This window comes from Pan troglodytes, chromosome 4 (assembly GCF_028858775.2).
Source record: "Pan troglodytes isolate AG18354 chromosome 4, NHGRI_mPanTro3-v2.0_pri, whole genome shotgun sequence".
Classification (NCBI taxonomy): domain Eukaryota; kingdom Metazoa; phylum Chordata; class Mammalia; order Primates; family Hominidae; genus Pan; species Pan troglodytes.
In genome coordinates, this window is record NC_072402.2 from 17,429,192 (window position 1) to 17,451,382 (window position 22,191).

Consider the following 22,191-nt stretch of genomic DNA (forward strand, 5'->3'; position numbering starts at 1 on the left):
TACCTTGTAACAAAGCCCTTGCAAGAGACCGTGGCATGCCACAACGCAGAGACAGGATGACTAATGCTCATGCAACCAGAAATGGCCATCACAAGCCACGAGGGCTGGATGATACCTTAACATGAGACAGCCAAATGCTTAGGCAGATAAAATGGGGTCCCTGGAGAATCTCCAAGCGTCCCAAGAATGTTTACATCAGATGCTTTTGGGTCGATGAGGGAACCTGCCCAGGGCTTGTCTGGGCATCCCACAGTGAACTGGAGCCTGAGGTACGCACTGGGGGAAGTGGGTGGGGCCACGGGGAATTCTTCCACGGGGAAGAGAAGCCTGCTCTCTTCCGCTCCTGTAGTGACCTGGAAATCAACATGTGAGGTGGGGGCCTGTTAGCAGGAACCCCTCTCGCTTTGCTGAGTTTTTTTTTTTTTTTTTTTTTTTTGAGACGGAGTCTCGCTGTCTCCCAGGCTGGAGTGCAGTTGCGCGATCTAGGCTCACTGCAAGCTCCGCCTCCTGGGTTCACGCCATTCTCCTGCCTCAGCCTCCCGAGTAGCTGGGACTACAGGCGCCCGCCACCACGCCCGGCTAATTGTTTGTATTTTTAGTAGAGACGGGGTTTCACCGTGTTAGCCAGGATGGTCTCAATCTCCTGACCTTGTGATCTGCCCGCCTTGGCCTCCCAAAGTGCTGGGATTATAGGCATGAGCCACCGCGCCTGGCCATCTTCCTTTCACCCAATAAAACCCTGCTCTACTCACCCTTCAACGTGACCCTGTGCCTAAGTTTTCCTGATCGTGTGACAAGACCCCAGGTTTTAGCTGAACAAAGGAGCAAAATTCTGCAACAACAGTCACCTGGGCCAATGGCTGGCAGATTTGTTTTTAGCTATAGAATTTGTTTTTCAAAGAAATCTTACTTGTAAGCCCCAAAATGGAGGATCTGCTGGTTCCAGAGTGAAGCCCATGATTTGGGGGGTTTTTTGGGGATGGAAGGTACACTTTCTGAACACACTGTCCCAAGTAAACCGCCCATCTTCCCTGAATGACACATTCGCTCATCTTCTAAGGAAAGAAGAGTCCTCAAACCCCTTTCAGCCTAGAACTTGGAACAAGTTCATGACTTGGAACAAGAAGGAAATACCTGTTCTCACCCACTGGTCCAAATGGAATTACTTCTATTTCTATTTTTAAAAATCTTTTGAAACCGAAAATGAAATCTGTCACTCTTAATAAGGTATCTGATATCTTAATAGGGAAAACATTTAAAAGTAACTTACAATAACTTCCCTAAAGGATTCCTGGTCACTGATTGTCTTGTCTTCTACACATCCAGACTGATTCAAGTAGTGGTAGTTTTCTGGCGTAGATAAATAAAATTCTTCTACAGAAAGACAAAGAAAAATATGATGTCACAGTTGTCCAGGACAAGATGAAATTCACAGTTTTCACTCTGACTTTTTAAAGTATATATATATAATTCTGTGCTCTTAACAGTCTCCCATAAAGATAATAAAGTTCCCTCTTAGTTACCATCTAGGGAAAATAGAAAACAATTACTGAAACTAAATGAGATTATTTAAAAAATGTTACTGAAAGAACAACTGATGAGGATCCTGTTTGTTTTCTCTTTAAAAATCTTTCTTTTTTCTTTTTTCTTTTTTAATGAAACGGAGTCTAGCTCTGTCACCCAGGCTGGAGTGCAGTGGCATAATCTCAGCTCACCGCAACTTCTGCCTCCCGGGTTCAAGCGATTCTCCTGCCTCAGCCTCCTGAGTAGCTGGAATTACAGGCATGAACCACCATGCCTGGCTAATTTTTGTGTTTTTAGTAGAGACGAAGTTTCACCATATTGGCCTGGCTGGTCTTGAACTCCTGATCTCCAGTGATCCGTCTGCTTGGCCTCCCAGAGTACTGGGATTACAGGTGTGTGCCACTGCACCCAGGCAAAAATCAAATATTTAGAAATTAACTTTATTCAGGGTGGCTGAAAAGTGAAACCAGCTGTAATATGTATTTTCAATAAACATCCTTTACATTAAAAATGTACCAAGACTCAAAAAAAAAAAAAAAATCCAAGGTTTCTCTACTGATAATTTTCTCCCTATTATTTCTCCCTACTGTAAATTCAGCATCTCTTTGGTGTTCACATAGTGTACATTTCATTGCTATCGGTGGAATGTCAACATTAAAACAGATGTTCTCTCATTTACTGACATCTATTTAAATGGAAAATGAGTTGCTAGTCCACATTATCCAGCTGTCGTCCTACTCACCTCTTTCTTCATGTTCCAGCCCGGCCAGCAGTGCATAAAATATGTGATAATTCCTTTCCCCGGGATTTTGCCTTACTACTCGGTTCTGGGAAGATAAATCAGATTTATATACAGAGATGTTTCCTGTGCTTAATTCACACAAACCAATAATTTCTGAAAATTGTTATTATGGAAGAAAATGTGGATTAAATCACGTTTACTTACTTTTTCTAATAAATCTTCATGTGAAAAGCAATGGCAAGTCAAGGAAAAAAACAAAACTATGCCATGCTCAACTAGTCTTTCATTTTCTATTCTTTGGTGCTCAAATAATTACAGTTCCCTGTTCCTTTGACATAGAAGCTTCCAGTGCCAACAGACAAGCAAACAAAGTATAGACTATTTCATCTAAATCTAATTCCAGGCCTGACACATGGTACCCCGTCAGGTACCAAACTAACTGACACAGTTGATTTCAAACAAATACCTGAAGTTTAATGATGAAGTCAATGTTTCAGATTATGGAAATTATATCAGAGATTTATAAAACAAATACGGTTCTTTATTTCACAGAAATTTTTTTTTTTTTAAACACAGTGTCTCACTCTGTCGCACAAGCTGGAGTACAGTGGCACGATCTCGGCTCACTGCAACCTCTGCTACCTGGGTTCAAGCGATTCTCCTGTCTCAGCCTCCCAAGTAGCTGGGAATACAGGCACACGCCACCAAGCCTGGCTAATTTTTGTATTTTTAGTATCGGTGGGGTTTCACCATGTTGGCCGGGCTGGTCTCAAACTCCTGACCTCAAGTGATCTGACTGCCTCCGCCTCCCACAGTGCTGGGATTACAGGCATGAGCCACTGCGCCTGGCCGCACAGAATAATTTTTAAAAATTATTTTATTTTTTTAAGAGACAGGGTCTTGCTATGTTGCTCAGGCTGGCCTCTAACTCTTGAGCTCAAGCAATCCTCCTGCCTCAGCCTCCCAAGTAGCTGTAACTATAGGCACATGTACCATGTCCATCTCATAGAAAAAATTAACAGGTATACTAACATTAGAGCAATAACTAACTGCTCTAATTCGTTAAAGAACCAGAGAAAGAAATGTTTCACATTCTTTTTCAATCCTTATAATTAGTGAGAACAGTTTCCACTTAGAGAATCAATTACTATAGATAAAAATAAATGAAAGAGGATACAATCTACAATTCTCCCGCCCTGAATATTTCCTTTCTGACAGATGTTCAGCTGAACAAACTTCCCAAAGCGACTAGAGTTGTTGTTGTACACGGTCTTCGCATTGCCGAAAGCTTCCATGATGGGGCTGTGAAGACAGTAAGGGCAGCAGACAGCATTAATAAGGGTGGGTCTGAAGACGGCAATAGCACTTCTCACAAATGTCAAAATATACGACTGCAAGAAAAATCTGAAACCAAAAGGACTGAGGGTGGCAATGTTTATTTCCGGAAGAGCCAGATTTTCAAAACGCTTGTTGAAATGGGCTTATCTGCATATCCATCTTAGTGAGTGTAGCTGTGCTGCCAAGGGATGCCACACAGTTAAGGGGACCGCAATGGCTCGTTCCTGCACCAGTGAGTGTGGCCTTACATGCACAATCCAGGGACTGCACAGAAAAAGCCCACCCCAATTCTAGAAACTGAAGAAGTTCCAGTCCTGGAAATTTCACCTATTTGTTGTATGTCCCGGGGGCAACTCATTTAATTTCTTTGGGTCTTTTCCAAGTGTAAGATGGAGTCTGACTAGATCAGGGGCCGGCAAACTTTTTCTGGAAAGGACCAGACAGTAAGTATTTTAGGCTTTGCAGACCACGGGGTCTCGGTTGCAACTACTCAGCTCTGCCACTATAGCCTAAAAGCAGCTGTAAACACTACTCATGAGTGTGGCTGGGTTCCAATAAAACTTTATTTATAAAAACAGATTACAGGAGGAAGATGAAGTTTTGGAGACAGATGGCAGCAATGGTTGCAATAACAACATGAATGTACTTAATGCCAATGCCACTGCACCGTACACTGAAAAACAGTTAACACACATTTAGTGCTAGGTATATTTTACCACGATTTTAAATGGTGTGTTTACATGCTAAAAAACAAAAAACAAAAACAGGCTGCAAGATATAGGCACGAGGCTGTGGTTTGCCGACCCCTGGACAAATCTCTAAATAATAGGGTGTATAAAGTCCCTACCGGTTCTAAAGTCTTATAAGGCACAAACCATCTATCAGGCAATGACATAGTTTATACAACAACTCGGGTGACACCTAGCCCTCTTTCTAAGTTTTGAGGCTCCCTGTTATATAGAATGCATCACTCATCTTCCACACACGAGAGGCCCGTTCTGCTCATGTTAAGCCTCCAAGCGGTGGATGCTGACCTGAACCCTGCTCGTCTCCACGCTAAGCCCCCTTTTACACCGTGGCTGGGGGCTGACATTTCTGCTGCTGACAAGGCCTCCAGAAAACTAGTCAAGTTTATTCTTCTCCATAAATTCCAATACAAGTGCCTTATCTGATGCAGGTGCTTCAAAAACACATGAAGCTGGAGTCAAAGGCTCTGCAGACAGCCACTGGGCGCCACTCAGTCCCCATCTCAGACCTGGCCTGACGATGAAGGGGCAGGAGGCAGAAGGAGTTGTTGCTGGGTTCATGAGATATTACTATGTGCATGGCAAGACCTTTCCTTAAGGAATTGTAAAAGAGAAGTCAAGAAAAAGAGAAACGCGGCCAACTAATTTTAACTCTTCTTTAAATAAGCCATACCATAAGGAAAGTGAATCCTATTAGCTGGAAACAAGAAAATCAATAAACAAATACCTGCTTTCAAGAATAGCTCGTTCAACACAGGATGTCTTCTCCTTTAAGGACAATTCCAAAGACTGTTGACTGATGACTGACAGAAACTTGAGGATCAATTTAGTGCTTTCGGTTTTACCTGCCCCACTTTCACCACTGAAAGACAAAACGGAAAAGTTGGTGCTTCTAACTATAATTAAAAAAAAAATCAGCTTTGGACAATGGCACTATAATTACTCAACAGAACAATGGTAGAAAGGTGGGAAGAGGGAGATCAAAATGCCTGTTTCCAAAGAGCTGAGTTAAAGGAAAGCAAAAGTCGTTTCTCCTGCTGGCCACACTGCGTCTGGCCTTACTCGCCTCTTTTGGCAAATGAGGCAAATAGAACTACCTTTTCCTAAGGAAAGGTCATAAGATGTATGGTGCCTCACAGGGAAGGTAAGCTCTGGGAAAGAGGGATCTTCATTTTGTTCACTAGTTCATCCCAAACACCTCCACTGTGTAAACGTTTGGTTAAATGCATGAGCTCACTAACATGATCTTTCTGAGAAACTTAAAGCAGGTACACGTGAATAAAAATGCAATCATTCATGAATAATACTGAGGGGACAAGGCAATGAACCTGCGGGTACACAACCCACACTAACTCATGTTATTCCCACAATAATCCCATGAGGGAAGCATGGCCGAGTGTCCGAGTTGGACTCTTAATGCCAGCTCGGCCTGATCCAAAGTCCTGCCAAGGTCACGTGTTAGTGATAGTTAAGGACAAGTGAACAAAAAATCCAGAGGGAAGGGAGGCAAAGGACAGAAGTAAATAAGGGATGAGTTATGCCTTAAAAGACCAGCAAACATGAGTCAGGCCAAGAAAGCACAGAAACCACAGAAGCTGGGAAAGATTCTTATGGGAGAATGAGATCCAGGTCTGGTTAGGTCAGCTGGGCTGAGACGAAAGGCGGCAGAGAAGATGAGCTAAGGTTCAGCTGGATGCTTCAGAGGCAAGCGCAGGAGCTGGAGGGTGGTGATGACCTCATCAAGGCCACCTGTAGGAAACGCAGCTCTGGAGGAAAGCTCTAGAAGGACCGAAGGGTCCCTCGGGAGACCAGCTGCTGCCGTTGTTTAGGCCCGCGGTGGCCAGGTCCCAAACACAGTTAACCAGGCTGGAGATGGAGAGGAAGATACGGACATGAGAGAGACTTGAACGGAGAAACCCCATCCATTTGGCATATGGCACCATGCTTGGTGTTGTGCAGAGAACAGAAGTAGCAAAGAGGCTGGAAACTTACAAGAAAGGTAAACTGAAGGAATAAGCAAGAGCACAGCCATACAAACGCCATCACAAGGCAGCACGCTGACAACCGCTGAATGGTGGGATGGGCAGATGAGCCCCTTTTGCGTTCTGAAGAGAAGTCCTGTGGAGTACCAAGAGCTGGAACGTTATCAAGAAAGAGGAATTTTGCTAAAAATGTGAATCAATTGCATGTAATAAAAGAGAAGAAATGACTCAGAGATGACGCCAACATGCCAGGCTGGGTGCAGGGGTCCCAGGGATCTCCACTGGTCCAGACAACCACAGTCCTTTCACCTGCTCTGCTAGCGACAGTCCTGGGCAGGGGCCAGTGTCACGATTCCACAAAGACATAATGTCGTAATGTCAAGGGTACTGTGGGCTCCTAGGGGAGGTTTGCGCACACACACGACACTAGGCGGAAATGTCCCTTTTGCGGCAGACAACAAAGATCTGACGATCTAAACCTGTCTTGAAATCATAAAGCAAAAGCCAAGAAAATCAGAGGCAAGCCTAGCGGGGGCGGGGGCTGAATCCACATCCCTGAAACTGCCCTGCCTCATGTAGTCTGAAATAGTAAAAGGCAGCATAAATTAGGCCACCTTTAGTTGGGGTTTCCCTTACCAGCCACCAGAATCTTCCCAGTACAGAGCTTAGCATACATTGAATAACTGGCATCTGCTCGGCCCAGTGCCTGGCACGGGGGAGGCATCCAACAACAGTGCACAGAATGACTCACAGAAACCAAGAGAGACAGTTTCAAGGAACGATTTAAATCATCTTCCATATTTAAAACGTATCTATATTGACGCGGCAGCTGTTGGTGGCTGAGTTATTAAAACAAAAACTAGAGGGGTAAGTTGTCTAGTGAAAATGGTGAGGCAGAAACAATGTTATGTGTTCCTTAACCTACCTCTTTATCCTCGGGCACACAGAAGCCGAAAACATTTAGACTCCCTTGCAGTAAAAACGGCAGGCAGAGGCCGGGCACGGTGGCTCGCGCCTGTAATCCCAGCACCATGGGAGGCTGAGGCGGGTGGATTACTTGAGGTCAGAAGTTTGAGACCAGCCTGGCTAACATGGTGAAACCCTGTCTCTACTCAAAATACAAAAATTAGCCGGGCGTGGTGGCGCACGTCTGTAATCCCAGCTACATGGGAGGCTGAGGCAGAAGAATCACTTGAACCTGGGAGGTGGAGGTTGCAGTGAATGGAGATCACGCCACTGCATTCCAGCCTGGGCAACAGAGCCAGACTCCATCTCAAAAAAATAATTAAAAAAACAAAAAACAAAAAACCCGGCAGGCAGGCAATAACAAGGGGACCAAGTGTAGCCAGTTGAACAACTGAGCCACGGGGCTATCAGCCACTTCTATGCCTGGTAGCTAAAAACCCCCTTCACAGTCCTCTGGGCTCCACCTTCCGCTTGCCACCTAAGTGTCCTCAGAGATGGTACATCTCCCAAGCAAAGAAGCCTACAGAGTAGACTCGAGTCCCTCCCCTACCCACCAGGGGCTGTGAGAGGAGCAAGAAATAGACCATCCCTGTGTTACACCCCTAAGATTTGATGGCTGTCTGTCATAGCAGTCAGCCTACCTTGGCTCACCGAATATGGCGAAAATACAATTATGGAGAAGATATGATACTCTTCAAACTCTACAGCAGAGGCTTGGTCAAAGAAAGAAAACCCAGGATTCTCATCGTCATAAAGATGCTTCAAGAGTGTATGACACATTGAGAAAAAATACGGCTGGAGATGGACCAAGTCATGGATATCAATCTCTGTCAATCTCTTATACAGGTGGAAGATCTCCTATCTGAAATGCTTGGGACGAGAAGTGTTTCTGATTTCAGATTTTGGATTTTGAGAATATCTGCATTATACCAATTGAGTAACCCTAAATCTGAAAATATGAAATCTGAAATGGTCAAGAATCTGAAACTTTTTTTTAGTGCCAACATGACATTCAATAGAAATGTTCTTTGGGGTTCTTTGGGGCAAATTTTCACATGAGGGATGCTCGACCAGCATAATGCAAAGATTCCAAAATCCAAAAACATTGGAAAAAACCTGAAAGCTGAAATATGCCTAGCCCAAAGCATTTTGGATAAGGGATACTCAAGCTGTGCAAGTAAAACTTGGAAAAACCCTCAGATTTGCACAGAGTTCTACGATGGTGGCTCTCAACCCTGGCTGCATATTAGAATCACCTATTAGGTCCCTCGTCCAAACCTGTGGGTGTAGAACTCTGTCATTTTTATTTAAAAAAAAAATTTTTGGCCGGGGGCAGTAGCTCACATCTGTAATCCTACCACTTTGGGAGGCCAAGACAGGGAGATCACTTAAGGTCAGGAGTTCGAGGCCAGCCTGGCGAACACGGTGAAACCCCGTCTCTACTAAAAATACAAAAATTAGCCAGGCATGGTAGCGGGTGCCTGTAGTTCCAGCTACTCAGGAGGCTGAGGCAGGAGAATCACTTGAATCCGGGAGGCGGAGGTTGCAGTGAGCAGAGATTGCACCACTGCACTCTAGCCTGGGTGACAGAGCGAGACCCGAGACCCTGTCTCTCTTTTTTTTTGAATGATTCTACTATGAAGCCAGGTTGAAGAACTGCTACTCTGGAAAGCAGCCTCACATAATTCAGATAGGACTCTACCAGGAGGTAAGTGGTGTCTACTCATATATTGGGCTGTGGAAGTGTTTTACAAACAACAGGGCAAAGAAGAAATATGATTAAATAACTCACAAACTGCTAAAACCCAGAAATATGCCAGATGTCCCGAGATACTAATGTCAAGGTCACAGACTCTGCAGGTAGTACATTTCTGTCTAACCCGTCTCCTCCTCCTCCAGCCTGCAGTTCCACTTGGTCCTCATTAGCCCAAGGCAATTACAGTTCTATGCCTTGTGCCAGCAGGCCGGCCAACACAAACACAGGCTTTGGCAAAAATGTGTGCATTCAGATTAACCAAAAGGAGCTTATATTGTTTTGTTTTGCTTTAAAAAAAAAAAAAAAAAAACTTTCTAACTATAATAATGAAAATGTGAAAACAAACCCAAAGCACTGATGGGGGGCCACAGGCTGTATTAAAAATTGTGAGAATTTTTTGTAAGCACAATGGAAAGTCACAAGACAGTTCCTAAGCAGGAGAGTGTCATGATCAGATTTAAGCTTCTAAAGAATCGTTCTTGTGTGTGTGTGTGTGTGAGTTTCGCTCTGTCTCCCAGGCTGGAGAGCAGTGGCGCAATCTTGGCTCACTGCAACCACCACCTCCCCAGGTTCAAGCGATTCTCCTGCCTCCCGAGTAGCTGGGATTACAGGCGCCTGCCACCACGCCCAGCTAATTTTTGTAATTTTTAGTAGAGACGGAGTTTCACCATGTTGGCCAGGCTGGTCTCGAACTTCTGACCTCAGGTGATCTACCCGCCTCGGCCTCCCAAAGTGCTGGCATTACAGGCATGAGCCACCAGGCCCCAAAGAATCATTCTGACTGTTGCGTGGAGAATGGACAGAAAGGAGGCAAGGGAAGAATCAGGGAGACCAAAAGGGTGATGCGGGAAGGGCCGCGGGGGCAGCAGAGATGAAGTGAGAGGCCCAAGAAAGACTGGAGGGAAAGTGACAGGATTGCTGAGGGGCCTGGCCAGGGGGTGGGCAGCAAGTGACAGGGAGGCATCAGGGATGACTCCTGGGGCCCCTGAGTGTTTGCTGGCGTGATGATTCAGGAATTGGTACCACCAGGTTTGTGCATTTGTCAAAACTCATCAAACTGGATGCTTATGACTGGCATACTTTACCATGTGTAAGTTTACCTTAATTTGGTGGCGGGGGGGAAGAATCACTTCCAGATCTCAGGCTTGGGACAGGGTAGGATGGAGAGGCTACTGGCTGAGAATAGGGGGCACAAGAGGAGGGACAAGTTTCTGGGAGAAAATGATACTGACTTTAGAACATGCCACCCCTGAGACATCTCAGTGATGACACCTAAGGGGCACTGGGACTTAAGTCTGGGACTCAAATGAGAAGTTGAGGGTGTATAAACTTGGAGAGTCCTGCAGACTCAGAGAAGAAAACGCAGGTGGGTGAGAAGACAGCAGATGAAAAATGACTGAGAAGCTGAGGAGTGGCCATGGAGAGCCAGGAAGAAATATAGGATGGGGCGCCATGGTGGGGGGCGTGGGGGCAGCTTGCTGAGACAAAGGAGTAGTTGAATGAGGCTGTGGAACCAAACGAGCATCTTTTGTATTTTTTTCCAAGATGGAACATACTAAAAGATTTTGAATAATGTCAACAATCCAGTTGAGAGAGAGGTCAAAGAATCCAGGGCAAGGAGGCTCAGAGATGCAGCAATGTCCTCGGGCGAGCAGAGAGGAGGGATCCATGACACACCTGAAGGAAAAGGAATCTGATACGAGCAGGGCCTTTGGTGCACAGGACATGCTAGCCTCCCAGCAGCACACATCAAGGCTGGCAGTTTTCTAGATCCAGCCCATGTGTCAGCAAACAATGGTCCTCAACTCTGACCTGCTGCCTGTTTTTATAAATAAAGTTTTATTGTAACACAGTGCAAGCTGTGCATTGCATACTGAGTGCTTTCACACTACAAGGGCAGAGTTGATTAGTTGCAACAGAGGTGCTTTCGCCCACAAAGCCTAAAATATACACTCTTTGGCTCTTTACACAAAACTTTTTGCTGCCATCTATAACACTACTTAGAAATCAATTCCCTTGATCCACATGATTTTCTCAAAATATAAATCGGATCACTCCTTCGATTGTTAGATGAACTTGGGAAACTTCTCTACTGCCTAAAAGATTAACTCCAAAGGTCTTAGCAAGCCAAACAAAGCCCTTATGTTTGGAAGCTGTACCAGAAAGTAGGATTCTGTTCTGGAAATACAGACTTCACTCATGCCTGTAATCTTAGCACTTTGGGAGGCTGAGGCAGGCAGATCACTTGAGGTCAGGAGTTGGAGACCAGCCTGACCAACATGGTGAAACCTCATATCATAAAAATACGATAAAAAAAAGTTAGCCAGCCATGATGGTGCACGCCTGTAACCCCAGCTACTTGGGAGGCTGAAGCAGGAGAATTGCTTGAACTTGGGAGGAGGAGCCGAGACTGTGCCACCGCACTCCAGCATGGGCAACAGAGCAAGACTCTATCTCAAAAAACAAACAAAAAACAGAAATACAGACTTCACAGGCAGAGAGACTGAAGTTCAAATCCTATGTTTGTTGCCAATAGCTAAAGTTTCTTCAGCAAGCCAACCAAACAGTTCTGGGCCTCGGCTTCCCTACAGAAAATGCCTCTTGGGCTCCTCTGAGGAATACACAAGAATAAGTCTTCTCGATGAATTTCAGTTCCTTTTTCTTTGTGTTTCCCACTCCACCTCTTTCATCTGCTATATTACAAGAGCACGCCCCCATGCCTTATTCTGCTTGGTGCCTTTCTAATCAGGGATGCAAGTTTTGTTCAGCATTCCAACACTATCACCTCTAAATGTATTTCTAGAAATAGAAAAAGACCAAACACTCAATTACCAGTCCAGGACATGGTTAAGTAGAAATCACTCAAGTTTTGAAAAACCAAAACACACAAAGCAAGCAAAGATCCTGAACCAACAGTCATTCTGTATATTCACCCTTTGATTGGCAGCTGTTGAATGCTGGTCCTCTCCCAGACACTGTCCTGGGTACCAGGCTGCAAAGATGAATTAGCCACAGGCCTTGTCTGTATTATACACCTTAAGAAGTCATACGTACTGCAAAGACCACATGATATGGTTTGGCTGTGTCCCCACCCAGATCTCATCTTGAATTGTACTCCCATGGTTCCCGCATGTTGTGGGAGGGACCTGGTGGGAGACGACTGAATCATGGGGGTGGTTTCCCCCATGCTGTTCTCGCAGTAGTGAGTGGGTCTCATGAGATCTAATGGTTTTATCAGGGGTTTCTGCCTTTGCATCTTCTTCACTGTCTCTTTGCCTGCTTCCATCCATGTAAGACGTGACTTGCTTCTCCTTGCCTTCCACCATGATTGTGAGGCTTCCCCAGCCACGTGGACCTATAACTCCAATTAAACCTCTTTCTTTTGTAAATTGCTCAGTCTCAAGCATATCTTTATCAACAGTGTGAAAACGGACTAATACACCATAATAAACTAAACCCTGTCTGGCCTATATGGTGTATGAAAAACTAGAGTCAATGTCAAATGTACTAGAGATCAACCAAAGTCAAACACTGACCTTATGAGACGGAAAATTCAAGTAAGTTTTAAATTTATATATATATATATATATATATATATATACACACACACACACACACATATATTCAAAACTGTAATAGCATGAGCATTCATTTAAATGTACACAAAAATGGCAAAATTAAAACTAGACCTTAAGAGAGGCAACAACCTTGAAAATGAAATCAAAGAAAGAGGCTTGGACTAGAAGCCTAGGGACCTGGCATTGCCACCAAGTAGCAGAGGAGCCTATCCAATCGATGTTCACTTATAAAGCGAGAGAAAAATTGATCTATGAAGTCCTATATAATTCAAACAGGCTTATTTTCTCAAGCATGAGAATGTTTTTAAAGTAGTAAAACACATTTTAGCCAGCAGGGGGCAGATCATGCCCAAGGAAATCTAAACGGGGCTCCTATGTCCAACAACTCCTATTTCTATATTCCATTTTCTCTTAATTCCCACAGCTTCAACCCCCACTTTAAAAAACTGCTGAAGAGAGCTATTAAAACTAAAACACATTTTAATGAGAAATCTATTCTTAAAGTCTCTTGTTTCCTGAATTAATTTAGATAAATACAGTTACTCTGCTCACATCAGCATTGCATAATTGGAGCTTTCTGTTTGGGATCCACCCCCCTCTCCCCCTTATTTTTAAATACCATGAAAATGCCAACCTCCTTCCGTTTTAATACATCCATACACACACACACACACACACACATATGCACAATGATCTCATTTGATGTTTCGCTTTCTTCTTTAGCGGCTCTGTCTAGCAAATGATATATTAGTCATGCTCTCATTTTTTCCACTGAATGTAATAAATACAAGCAATTATCAATGGCAATTATTTAAGGATCTAAGTGTGGACACCAACTTGATCTGTTAAAATAGACTGTTCTCTTCCCTTCTGTTAATCTTCTTAAATTATATTCTGTATGCTGAAATAATGATCTTTAAATTCTAACTCCGGAACTTTTATGAAGTCATTTAGAAGAGCCCACAAATAGTGGTTCTAGTCACAGATTAAATTGTTTTATTGGGTATGTGAATCTTAAAAGCTGTTTCTATATTAAGCAGCCGCTTCATTTCGATTAACTGCAAGCCGTAATGATCCCTATCTGTTTAACTGAATACACTGACAGTCCCTCTATCCAAGTTGTTTCTATGGCCCAACACATTATTAGTCCTGTTAGAATTTAGGTAACAAGAAGACAGTACCTCTGCCCATATGCTCCCCTCCTGTTAGACATACACATACATACACACACACACACACACAGAGAGAGAGAGAGAGGGAGAGACAGAGACAGAATTCAGCTGTTCATATACATGTAATCCCCATTTGTTAAAAAAAAAAAAAAAAAAAGGAACTACAAAAAAGATAACGGGTAAAAACTGCCAGTGAGAAGAACACAACCCCTGCAAATGGCTTTCCGTGTGTGGCACCTGCAGATATCATCATAGAGCACCCACATCAAAGGGCTGTCAGGGGTTTCAATGTGCTGATGCCTGGCAAGCTCTTGGCACCGAGTCCAACACGCAGAATCCTTCAGAAACCATGAGCCATTATTTCTTATCCATCCTCAATCAGCTCTCACATGGGATAATGCTAACATTCTCCATCCATTTCCCTGCCCCAGGGTTTCAGAGGGGCCTCCTCTGGCACCTCTGTCCTCCCCCAACCCCAGTCCCTCCCCACAGGAGCAGGGGGGTCTGCTCTAAGTGCTCTGGGGTAAAAGGAGAAAGGCAGCACCTGCCTGCTTTTCTCCACCATCTGGGAATCAGTTTCCCACAGTCATCATGGCCACCAGTTACCTGGCTATACCCATGACCAGGTGGGTCTGTCTGTGTGATTTGGGGCTGCAGTGCTCACAGGCCCACTTGGCTGGGAGTCTTAGGCTGACATATGGCTCTCCATATGTCTCCTGTGGTCTTACTTCCACTGAATCGGAAATCCGGAGAGAGGGGTCTTTTTAGTGTCCCCCCCTCCCCCGACATCACCCGCCAAATCCAAACCACCCTTTCCTCTCCCTTTCCCATTTCTCCTGAAATAACATAATAACTATTCTGAGGAAATAATATAATTATTCTGAGGACGAGAGCCAAGTTGCCACAGGTTGGGACTAGAAAGCCATCTGAAGCAGATGTCGGAATCTTCGTTCACACTGGCAGCTTTACAAGACTGTGGCTCCTCAGTAACAACTATGCCCCACGAGTGAACTCCTGCAAGGAGAAATGAATGAAGAAATGCTTGGCGCCTCCACGGAAACCTCACTAGAAGAGACTGACATGCATCCCGTCTGCTTTGAGTATCACCCAGGGGTGTGATGATCATCACTAGAGCACAGGTCCAATAGAAATAATTAACAAGCTCCAACAGGATGTCAATAGCATACATGTGATGAGGTCAATTTGAATGTTAATAATAAAAATTAAGAAATTTTATGTATTTATTTATTGAGAAGGAGTCTCACTCTGTCACCCAGGCTGGAGTGCAGTGGTGTGATCTCAGCTCACTGCAACCTCCACCTCCGGGTTAAAGTGATCCTCCCATCTCAGCCTTGCAAGTAGCTGGAACTATAGGCATGAGCCACCGCGCCTGGCTGATTTTGCATTTTTAGTAGAAATGGGGTTTCATCATGTTGGCCAGGCTGGTCTCCAACTCCTGAACTCAAGTGAACCACCCTCCTCGGCCTCCTAAAGTGCTGGGATTACAAGTGTGAGCCATTGCGCCCAGCCAATAAATATTTATTTTAAAAATACTCGCCGGGAGCGGTGGCTCACGCCTGTAATCCCAGCACTTTGGGATGCTGAGGCAGGCGGATCACCTGAGGTCGGGAGTTTAAGACCAGCCTGACCAACACAGAGAAACTCCGTCTCTACTAAAAATGCAAAATTAGCTGGGGTAGTGGTGACGCATGCCTGTAATCCCAGCTACTCGGGAGGCTGAGGCAGGAGAATCACTTGAACCCAGGAGGCGGAGGTTGCAGTGAGCTGAGATCGCACCATTGCACTCCAGCCTGGGCAACAAGAGCGAAACTCCAACTCAAAAAAAAAAAAAAAATTCTACTACTTTTTTAGACAGTTCCTAGCAATAAAGGAGCTGATATTGGGGCTCCTAATAGTTTCTTTGTAAAAGCGAGTACGACTCAGCTAAAATAGACATGCCAAGCGCCTTCTCACCCACTAAAAAAAAATATTGAAATAAACATGCCCTTAACATACACACAGTAAGCCCCTCTTCTGTGGCTAATTCAAAGGTAAACTTTAAGAGCACCCTATTATTAAAAATTCCTAAATTTGGGAGATTCTATCTAGAGTTATTTTATTGCAGTAGAGAAAAAAGAAACCTTGTTCACATACATAAGCCTTGTGAGTAGCACTGTAGGCTATATAAAACATTTAAATTTGAAAGAACTATGCAAGATTTCCTTAAACAGATAGAAGGACCATGCCTCATCATTGAAATAAATCAAAGAATAATTAAGGCAAATAAATGTTGCTTTAAAAAAAAAAAAAGGAACAGAATGGAATAATTATTCTGAGGACAAGAGCCAAGCAACATGGTCCATCTGCTTTGCTAAGTAAGCTCCTTCTGAAAGCTGAAGTTACCATGCCATTCAAAACAGAAAACTCTGTCGGAGAAACTCAGGCGGTTGTACAAGCTTCCTCTGGTTAATGCCCTAAGGAGGCTGGGGTTGGGGGTGCGCGGAGGGACTCCTGGGCCATGGGAAAGCCCGACTGGCTGTGAGCCCCGTTACCTGATGAGGATGCACTGGTTGTCGTGGCGCTTCCACAGGCAGCGGTAGCACTCGTTGGCGATGGCGAAGATGTGCGGGGGCAGCTCGCCCAGGTGGCGCCGGCTGTACTGCTCCATGGTGGCAGGCTCGTACAGCCCGGCGATGGGCTGGTAGGGGTTCACGGAGGCCAGGATGGAGCCGATGTAGGTCTGCAAGCACAGGGTGAGACAGGGATGCGTCACTTCTAACCCAGGCCACTGGATGAGCTCCAACAAAACCCACCGAGTGTGCGCCAGGGGAAAGACGGCTTCTGTCTCCCGGGTGCACACTGTCCCTGCCTTTCTGGGTACCAAATCTTGATATTCTGCACAAATGAATGAAGCCATTTCAAAGAGGGATGGCAGTGAAAGGGAAACAAGAGAAGGAAGATGGTGAGGCGGCCCAGGCCCAGATCCCTGCTCCCCACTGACCTCACCAATCTTAATCCCTTCCCATGGGCAAAGGACTGGCCAGGTCCAGTCTCCTGTCTCATCAAATGGCTACTGTGAAACAGCATGGTTAAAAAGTGACGGGACAGAAAGAAGAGACGTAGCCAGGGGTTGGGGGAGAAGTTAATTTACAATTTAATGGGTGCAGAGTTTCTATTTAGGGTGATGGGAAAGTTCTGGAAGTGGGCCAGGCCTGGTGGCTCATGCCTGTAATCCCAGCACTTCCAGAGGCTGAGGCGGGCAGATCACCTGAGGTCAGGAGTTCAAGGCCAGCCTGGCCAACATGGTGAAACCTCATCTCTACTAAAAATACAAAAATTAGCCAGGCATGGTGATGCCTGCCTGTAATCCCTACACAGGAGGCTGGGACAGGAGAATCACTTGAACCCAGGAGCTGGAGGTTGCAGTGACCTGAGATAGTGCTACTGCACTCCAGCCTGGGTGACAGAGTGAGATTCCATCTCAAAAAAAGTTATGGAAGTGGTTGGTACCTGTGGATGCAGAACATTATGAATGTCCTTATTATTATTATTATTATTATTTTGTAGAGACATGGTCTTGCTTTGTTACCCAGGCTAGTCTCGAACTCCTGGTTTTGAGTGATCCTCCCTCCTTGGCCTCCCGAAGTGCTAGGTCTGTGAATGTACCTAATATGACTGAATTGTACACTTCAAAATAGTCAAAATGGCAAATTTTATGCTATGCAGAATTAGCTACAGCTTTTAAAAGATAATGTGACCATTTCGAAAATGCTAGGTATTAGACCGAGCACAGTGGCTCACGACTGTAATCCCAGCATTTTGGGGGGGCCGAGGCGCGAGGATCTCAACATCAGGAGACCAAGACCATCCTGGCTAACAGAGTGAAACCCCGTCTCTACTAAAAATACAAAAAATTAGCCAGGCCCGGTGGCACACACCTGTAATCCCAGCTACTCGGGAGGCTGAGGCAGGAGAATCTCTTGAACCTGGGAGGCGAAGGTTGCAGTGAGCCAAGATTGCGCCACTGCACTCCAACCTGGGCGACAGAGCGAGACTCTGTCAAAAAAAAGAAAGAAAGAAAGAAAAGAGAGAGAGAGCGCGAGAGCGAGAAAGAGAAAGAGTGAGCGTGCGAGAGAGAGAAAGAAAGAAAGAAGGAAAGAAAGAGAGAAAGAAGGAAAGAAAGAAAGAGAGGGAAAGAAAGAGGAAGGAAAGAAAGGAAAGGAAAAAGAAAAGAACAGAACACAACAGAAAAGAGAAAGAAAGGAAAGAAAGGAAAAAGAAAGAAAAGAAAGAAAGAAAGAAAGAAAGAAAGGAAAGAAAGAAAGAAAGAAAGAAAGAAAGAAAGAAAGAAAGAAAAGAAAAGAAAGAAAGAAAGAAAATAAATAAATAGAGGCTACAGAGTTACCAAAGCTTAATGCCTTAGGCCTCTCCATGTGGACCTAACTATTCACTTGCACTTTTACAGGAAATACTAACTCTGATTACCTGGCTTCCAGGCTCAGACACAACTAGGGAAGTCAGTCAGACAGGGGTGGGAGCAGAGAGTCCTGCGACCACCATCAACCACTAACCACCAACCAACTTTTACAAAGCTCGTACAGTGTGTCTAGGGCTTTATGGGCTGTTATGGGCTGATTCATGCCCTCTCCCCAAATTCACATGCTGAAGCCCTAATCCCAAGTACTTAAGAATGTTACTATGCTTGGAGATAGGGGCTTTAAATACAAGTGACTAACTTAAAATGAGGCCATTAGGGTGGGCCCTAATCCAATCTGACTAGTGTCTTTGTTAGAAGAGGAAATTTGAACACACAAAAAGACACCAGGGATGCATATACCCAGGGGGGTTGGCGGAGGGTAACAAAAAACAACAAGAAAACTAGACAGAAAGTCCAAACATCCTGAGAGCGTCTATACCATATTATAGCAATTTGTAATATTTTATATTCATAGTATCTGCCAGGGACATCAAGCAAAGTATTGTTATGTTCAGTATAACTTTTCAAATGTAAATAAGTCCACACAGGTTGAGTATCACTAATCTGAAAACCAAAATCTGAAATGCTCTAAAATCTGAAGCTTTTTGAGCACCAACATGATGCTGAAAAGAAATGTTCATGGGGACATTTCAGATTTCAGATTTTCTGATGAGGGATGCCCAACTGGTAAGTATAATGCAAATATTTCTAAATCGGAGAAAATATCAGAAGTCCAAAACACTTCAGGTCCCAAGCATTCTGGATAAGGGTTACTCAACCTGGAATGTGTTTTGGAAATAATATGAAGCAAAAGATTTTTAAAAAGGTTAAAAACATAAAAGATATTACCATATGACCCAGCGATTCCACTCCTAGATACATATCAAAAAGAAGTGAAAGAAAATACTCAAACTCTTGTACACACATGTTCACAGAAGCATCATTCACAACAGCCAAAGGTGGAAACAATGCCAAGGGCCCATCAGATGAATGGATGTGGCATACCCACACCATGTAATATTACTTAGCCACAAAAAGGAATAAAGTGCTGATCCATGCTACAATGTGAATGAGCCTTGGAGACATATTAAGCCAGACACAAAAGTTCACATATCCAGAATAGGTTAAATCCATAGAAACAGTAAGATGGGTGGTTGCTAAAAGCAGACAGTGGCAGGAGAGGGGAATGACTGCTTCACTGGTACAGGGTTTCCACCTGAGGTGATAAAAATATTGTAGAACTAAGATACAGGTTGTATGGTTTGAATGTTTGTCCCCTCCTAAACTTGTGTTGAAATTTAATTGCCATTGTAACAGTATTAGGAAGGTGATTACAAAGGTAAGAGCTGATTATGTCATGGGGCTCTGCTCTCATAATGGATTAATGCCATTATTGCAGGAGTGAGTTAGTTATTGCAGAGTGGGCTCTTAATAAAAGAGTAAGTTCGACATGCATTCTCTCTGTCTCACACTCAAGCTTTCTCATCATGTGATGCCTCAGGCCATGACACAACAAGAGGGTCCCACCAGATGCCAGTGCCATGCTCTTGGACTTGCCAGTCTCCAGAACCATAAGCCAAGTAAACTTCTGCTCCTTATACACAAACCCAGTGTGTGGTATCCTGTTTTGGCAGCATAAAGCATACTGAAACAGAGTTATTGGTTGTACAGCATTGTGAATGTACTAAATGCCACTGAGTTGTACACTTTAAAATGGTTAATTTTATGTTAAATGAATTTCACCTTAATTAGAAAAAAAAGATCTGGTGCTTTTATGAGTAAATGTTCAGGTCCTTGGAAACATCAACTCTCTAGAAAACCCATTTTGTCCTGTCGGAGCACTATGGGGAAGATTTGGCCAGAAAAAAAAAGATGGAAGTTGGAAAAAAAAAAAGTGTCCTACTCCTTGGGATGCCTCCATCCTCTATCAGTGCCTGGACCACAGACACTCCAGTGCCTCCTTCTATCTAATATCTTCAGAGGTGAGGGAGCAGGCAGACAATACTTGAGGCTGTGAGTGCCTGGCCCCTTCCACTACTTTGTTTAAAATGCCATGTTTGTTTTCTACCTTTTTGATAGTTGTTTACATTATTTTTTTTTTCTGCTAAGTATCAAAAATGTTCATTTTTACTGTGAAATACATTCTTATTTTTTTCCCTACTTTGACAGGACTGTCACTCTTTATGCAGCCAGGTAGGTCAGAGGAAGCTGACAAGCAACAGTCAACACTGCCAACCATCAACATGGTGGGCTCAACTCAGCACACGTCAATCCTCTTCCTCAGTTGCAAGCAGAGGGTGAAAGCCACAGTCATGGGCATTAAGCTTATTATTAAATTTAATTAATTTATTATTAGGATATTCACCCGTCATTAACACACCTTTTAAAAAATGATATGCCCATATCATTTTGCATGCCCCATTCATGACACGTTTGTATGGTTGCTGTAAAATTCCAAGATGAGCCTTTCTTTCTTAAGGCACTGATTTACTTATAAAACCATTATTAAAACTTCTTATACAGCTTTCTTTAAAAGAATGATCATGTTTTTTAAACCATATTCCTCCTCCTGGTTGGGGAACCTCACTAGCCATAGAGCATCCTTTTAAGATACCGCTCGTTCTGACAGTGTGGATGACATGGGCTTTGAATGAAGGTAGAAGACAAAGTGGCATTAAGCCTGTTAGCAAAGGTGAAGACACAACATCCAAAATGGTCTCATGCTTGACTTTTTACAGTAATTCACACCACACCTTGTCCAGTGAAATAGTTTTTAAATGTTTCAGAATGACAATGTGGTAGCTGTGGCAACTAGAGACAACATATGCAACCCAGAAATCAATGTCCACAGGTCCTCTCCACCAGAATCAGCAGTGCTTTAGAAGAGAAATATTTTTATTTTATTTTATTTTATTTGAGACTGAGTCTCGCTCTGTCATCCAGGCTGGAGAACAGTGGCACAATCTCGGCTCACTGCAACCTTCGCCTCCCGTGTTCAAGCGATTCTCCTGTCTCAGCTTCCCAAGTAGCTGGGATAACAGGTGTGTGCCCCTAAGCCCACCTAATTTTTGCATTTCTACTAGAGACGGGATTTCATATATTTTGGCCAGGCTGGCCTCAAACTCCTGACCTCAGGTGATCCACCCACCTCAGCCTCCCAAAGTGCTGGGATTACAGATGTGAACCACTGTGCCCGGCTGAGACAGCGGACGCTCCCTGGGGAGGCAGCCCACAGACTCTGCAGAATTATGTGGCGTCCTTGCTGATGGTCACGCAGCTCACAAAAGGCATCGGGATACTCTCCTCTGCTAAGCCGAGTCCCTGCCACCCCACACTACTGCCACCAATCAATTCTGAGTCACCATCTTTCAGAAGAAAAGATAATCGGGCATGCTGTGAAACAGAACACTTTACCAGATGGCCTCAAAAAGCACACGGTTCGAGAGTGAAAGACCAAAACCATCCAGCTGGTTTAGTTATAGAAGATGTTAATCATGGCCAATGACCAGCACAGCTCTGGTGGTTGCACACTTTTCCTACAATAATATTGATCTTTGTATCTGACTCTTACAATAAAATGCATGCTTCATCTGTCAGTCAGCCTAGTGAGTTACCATGAAAAAAATATGGTCCCTCATTACTACACATTGTCAATAAATTTAAAATCCCGGCCAGCTACAGTGGGTCATGACTATAATCCCAGCACTTTTGGAGGCCAAGGTGGGAGAACTGCCTGAGCCAAGGAGTTCAAGACCAGCCTGGGCAATATAGGAAGACCCCATCTCTACTTAAAAATATATTTTTAAAATTCTGCATAAATATTAATAATAGACTTTTGCTGCTTTAGGCAAGAAAGACTTGATTGTTCCCATTTTGATGAGAAGCTTCTGAAGGGTACAGTATGTGCTCG

The 22,191-nt window shown here is 44.1% G+C and overlaps 1 protein-coding gene across 1 annotated transcript in view; it reads right to left on the reverse strand.

The window, feature by feature from the left end:
- Nucleotides 1-22,191, reverse strand: part of MYO10 (myosin X) — a 270,984-nt gene that overhangs the window by 113,001 nt on the left and 135,792 nt on the right. Inside the window, exons 4-9 of the mRNA XM_001175408.8 lie at nucleotides 16,357-16,544; nucleotides 5,078-5,212; nucleotides 3,444-3,568; nucleotides 2,471-2,484; nucleotides 2,267-2,351; nucleotides 1,271-1,374 (exon numbers count right to left, since the gene is read on the reverse strand). Of these exons, the coding sequence (XP_001175408.4) occupies nucleotides 1,271-1,374; nucleotides 2,267-2,351; nucleotides 2,471-2,484; nucleotides 3,444-3,568; nucleotides 5,078-5,212; nucleotides 16,357-16,544 (651 nt within the window). The remainder of the gene's footprint in view (nucleotides 1-1,270; nucleotides 1,375-2,266; nucleotides 2,352-2,470; nucleotides 2,485-3,443; nucleotides 3,569-5,077; nucleotides 5,213-16,356; nucleotides 16,545-22,191) is intronic.